General features: G+C 45.7%; 1 protein-coding gene across 1 annotated transcript; it reads left to right on the forward strand.

Annotated features, from left to right (window-relative positions):
- Nucleotides 1–255: 255 nt before the first annotated feature.
- LOC130708897 (lysine-specific demethylase 4D-like) lies at nucleotides 256–720 on the forward strand (the record flags this gene model as incomplete). The annotated part of the gene is made up of 1 exon (XM_057553298.1): nucleotides 256–720. A coding segment is annotated over one exon (465 nt), but the record flags the coding sequence as incomplete, so codon positions are not given.
- Between the last annotated feature and the right edge of the window lie 4,130 nt (nucleotides 721–4,850).

Consider the following 4,850-nt stretch of genomic DNA (forward strand, 5'->3'; position numbering starts at 1 on the left):
AAAGAAACGTTTATACTTACTACCAAATTATGGTGTTAAAAATCAATGGCTCCAAAAAAAAAAAAAAAAAAATCAATGGCTCCTTCACCAAATAGGGAAGGGGGGTCGGGGGATGAATTGGGAGATTGGGATTGACATATATACACTATTAAGTATAAAATAGATAACTAATAAGAACCTGCTGTATAAAAAAAATAAATAAAATAAAATTCACAAAAAAAAAATCAATGGCTCCCTATATGATGAAAACCCTGAAACCTGGGAACCATTCAGGACCTGCTGGAGCAGGAGTGCGGAGTGGTCATCGAGGGCGTCAACACCCCCTTCCTGTACTTCGGCATGTGGAAGACCGCCTTCGCCTGGCACACGGAGGACATGGACCTTTACAGCATCAACTACTTGCACTTTGGGGAGCCCAAGACGTGGTACGCGGTGCCCCCGGAGCACGGCCGGCGCCTGGAACGCCTGGCCAGGGAGCTTTTCCCGGGCAGCGCGCGGGGCTGTGAGGCCTTCCTGCGGCACAAGGTGGCTCTCATCTCGCCCACGGTCCTCAAGGACAACGGCATCCCCTTCGATCAGGTCACTCAGGAGGCTGGAGAGTTCATCGTGACCTTTCCCTATGGCTACCACTCTGGCTTCAACCATGTATTCAACTGCGCGGAAGCCATCAATTTCGCCTCCCTGCGCTGGATCGATTATGGCAAATTGGCCTGGGAATAGGGCTCTGCATGACCTTTGGAAAAATCTGGGTCAGAATAAGGGAGATTTCAGGTGAGCACCCTTAGGAGATTAAAAATGGGTGGTTGGGTGGGGACTCTAAAGGGGTCTATAATTACCAGCTGGGAAGGGAGTTGGAGGTTAGAATAGGAACATTAAGGCCAGAGCTTTGTAAGTTACTGAAATTGTGTGTGTGTGCGTGTCTGTGTGTGTGTGTGTGGCCTTCTGTTTTCCTGAAGCAATATGGAATGAAGACTTTGCTTTCTTGGAGCAGCAAGGAAGTAAGGAGGTGGGGAGACTTTATCTTCCTTTCCAGCCAGGCTTGGACATGGAAGAATAAGATGAGTGTGGCCATGAAGAGGTGAGGAAGATGGGCCGTGTCCCTGGCATGCACTGCAGAGAAGAAAGGAGACTTGGGGAGGTCTGCATTGTCACCAGACTGTGAGGCCACCTTCCCTGGCACCTCTCCAGAGCTGCAGAAGCTTTCCTTCCTCATCATGGCAGAGAGGGTGACTCCCAGGGGAACCTGACTCTGTCCATTATGAAATTTTGTCCTTGGTATGGGAAATTCCAGAAAGGCTATTACTCTGGATAGTAATAATGATCCTCTATTCAGTACTCCTTCCCTATCACCTTCCCTGCAGCCTCTTATTTTCTTTTAATGGTGAAGTAAATAAGTGTTATGCTGTTGATGTGGTTTCGTGTTTTCCCTCCATCAGTCCATCCATGGACCCACTCTGTATGCATATGTGCAAAGTTGAATCTGAAACATGTTGTCTTTCGTAAAGCAAACTTTTCCGTAGTCACTGCTTTGACCTTTCCAGCAGTTACTTAGAGGGGAGAACTGGACTTAGAGTCAGCAGAAACGGCATTCAAACCTGCGCTTTGCTACTTTCTAGTCGTGGGACCTTCAGCAAAAAAATCATCGATTTTCTCTGAGCCAGAATTACAGTGCGAGAGTTTTGTGAAGATGCTGGGGATGTAAATGTGACAGGCATGTAGGAGGTGCTCAGTTAATTTGATGTGCATTCATACACTCTCCTGTCCTCTAGGGCCAGCTCAAGGCCAAGGACATCCGCTCATATTCCTTCTCTGATGCTCAGTTCTACTGTTGTTTTCCTCACCGCCCCCCAGGCTTACACGTTACTTTTATTTTACTTAATAGACTTAATTTTTTCAGAGTAGTTCACAACAAAATTAAGTGGAAAACTTCAGAGGATTCCCACGTACTCCTTCCCAGGCTCCTCCACCATCATCCACAGCAGAAAGGAACATTTGTTACAATCGATGAACCTGCCCTGACACCTCATTATCACCCAGAGTCCGGAGTTTAATTTATGGTTCACTCTTGGTGTTGTACAGTCTATGGATTTGACCAATGTATAATGACATATATCTACACTTATAATACCATACAGAATAGTTTCATTGCCTAAAAATCCTCTGTGCTCTGCCTATTCATCTCCCCCTCCCCCCTCCCCCGACAACCCTTGATCATTTTACTGCTTCCATAGTTTTGTCTTTTCCAAATGACCTCTTTCACGTAATAATATGCCTTTAAGTTCCCTCCACGTTTAGTGGTTTTATAGCTCATTTCCTTCTGTTGCTGAATAATATTCCATCTTATGGTGTACCACCCTTTATTTATCCACTCACGTGCTGAAGGACATCTTGGATGCTTCCAAGTTTTTCTGCAATTATGAATAAAACTACTATAAACATTTGTGTGCAGGTTTTGGTGTGGATGTAAGTTTTCAGCTCATCTGAGTAAATACCAAAGAGTGCAATTGCTGGATTGTGTGGTGAGACTATATTTAGTTTTGTAAGAAACTGCCAATTATTCTTACCCGTAGAAAACTTAACTTTTTTTTTTTGCTCCTGATCTACCTCATGTTTGCACAGAAGGTCACACATAGCCATTTGCAAATTTCACTCCTTGGGGTATTTCTCCTTGTTACAGTGTTACAAAGGCAAGGTAAAGATTTCACAATCAGTCAAGAGCCAGAGGACCCAGCCCTTATTCAGACTCCTACACCAACTTGTTTAGTAGTCTTTCAACAAATCAGGTTTCGATGGCTCTCCACTTGCCAGTTTAGGCAAAATGAGCTCTTAGACACATTGCACCTCTGTTAGAGTTTGCACATAACAAGTTCAGATCCGGGCAAACATAATTTGTGCTAACTAAATATTACCTAGTATCACTATTACTTAGGACCCAAAGTTGTAAGATGAACATTAGAACCTGTATTTAAACGTAACTTGTAGAGGTTGGAGTTCGGGTCTTGGGACTCCTCTAAGATTTATAAAAGCGTCAGTTATGGATTTGTCTGACTACCTGGCCACAATGAATTATTTATAGAGATTAACCATTACACCAATTCAGTTTCCGTGTGAGTAAGGATTCCTTTCCAGATATTTACAAATAACTTCACCATGATATTTATGTCGTTAGATGGTGACCATATATGGGTTTGGTTTTTTTTTGTTTTTTTTAATAAATTTATTTATTACTTTATTTTATTTTTGGCTGCATTGGGTCTTCGTTGCTGCACGTGGGCTTTCTCTAGTTGTGGCGATCGGGGGGCTACTCTTTGTTGTGGTGCGCGGGCCTCTCATTGCAGTGGCTTCTCTTGTTGCAGAGCATGGGCTCTAGGCGTGCAGGCTTCAGTAGTTGCAGCACGCAGGCTCAGTAGCTGTGGCTCGTGGGCTGTAGAGCGCAGGCTCAGTAGCCGTGGCGCATGGGCTCAGTTGCTCCACGGCAGTGGGATCTTCCCGGACCAGGGCCCGAACCCGTGTCCCCTACATTGGCAGGCAGACTCTCAACTACTGCGCCACCAGGGAAGCCCCATATATGGGTTTTGAAGTTGCTTTTTCCCCCAATGTTTGTGTTACCTTTCATCACTTTAAATAGGAAACCACAAACAGATGCTAGGAATTGGCTACCGAGATAAGTGGAATGGACGCTGATCTGAGTTGAACAGATCCTGGTGAGGAACAGCCCTTGCCCATCCCGCTCTGCTCACCAGCCTCTCAAACTGAAATGCCTCACAAGCTCCTTGTCATTGACCTGCAGTGATTACAGGGTAATAATGAGACCCTTCTCACGGTTCCTCAGCAAGTGGTGGGTGTTAGGGGGATAAGCAATTTCAGGGAGGACAGAGGAAGGGCAGAACTGAGCCTTGTTGGGCATGGGTAACATGATGGAGGTGCCACTCTATGAAAATGCAACATTTTTGTGGCCAGGTTTCTGGATTTTTCTAGGATCCTGGCATCCAGTATCCTCGTGCCCTAAATGTTCAGGCCCCTCTACCTAACACAGAGCTACGTCTAGGCCTGTAGACTTCAGAGAGCATCTTTTCTCTGTCCCATCTCTCAGAGAGCCTCTTCTCAAAAGATTCACATGGTGCCTATATATATGCCTATATATTTCAGGGCCCTTTCACTCACTCACTTATTCATTCATTCATTCAGCACTAAGCACTTACCGTGTACCAGGCACTGTTTGTGGAATTGGGGCACAACAGTGAAAAAGGCAAAGTTTCAGTTCTCCTGGATCTTATATTCCCATTATAAAGAGAGACATAACAAGTCAAGCAGTCATAAGGGCTAGGAGAAAAAATAAAGCAGAGTAAGGGGTTAGAGAGTGACAAGACTGCTATGTCGGAGAGGGTGGGCTCTTGGGAGTGTGGTCTTCGAGTGCGCCCTGTGGACAAGGGAGTGAGAGCATCATTCTAGGCAGAGGGACAACACATGCAAATACCTGCGGTGGGGGCAGCCTTAAGGTGCTCACAGATTAGCAACGTGGCTGGAGGGCAGGATAGAGGCGGCGGGAGCTGAGGCGGGGGGGAAGGCACAATATGTCATAACTCAGTTAATGCAAACTCCTCCCACTGAGTGATCGGGGCCATTGGTGTTTTAGGTGAGCTGGGGATGGAGGAATTTGGGGGCCCCAGAGTCTTTGAAAGCACTGATAATTCACAGCCATCCCTGGAAATGGCTCTATCTTTCCTCCCAGAGGCAAATCCTGAGAGCAGAAGGTCTGTAGGTTCTAGTTTCCTGCTGTATCAGCTGACATGTCACGTTTCTGACTCGTATTGAATTAGGTGGGACTTTAACAGACCCAGCAGATCACT

Source organism: Balaenoptera acutorostrata, chromosome 9, assembly GCF_949987535.1.
Source record: "Balaenoptera acutorostrata chromosome 9, mBalAcu1.1, whole genome shotgun sequence".
NCBI classification, from domain to species: Eukaryota; Metazoa; Chordata; class Mammalia; order Artiodactyla; family Balaenopteridae; genus Balaenoptera; species Balaenoptera acutorostrata.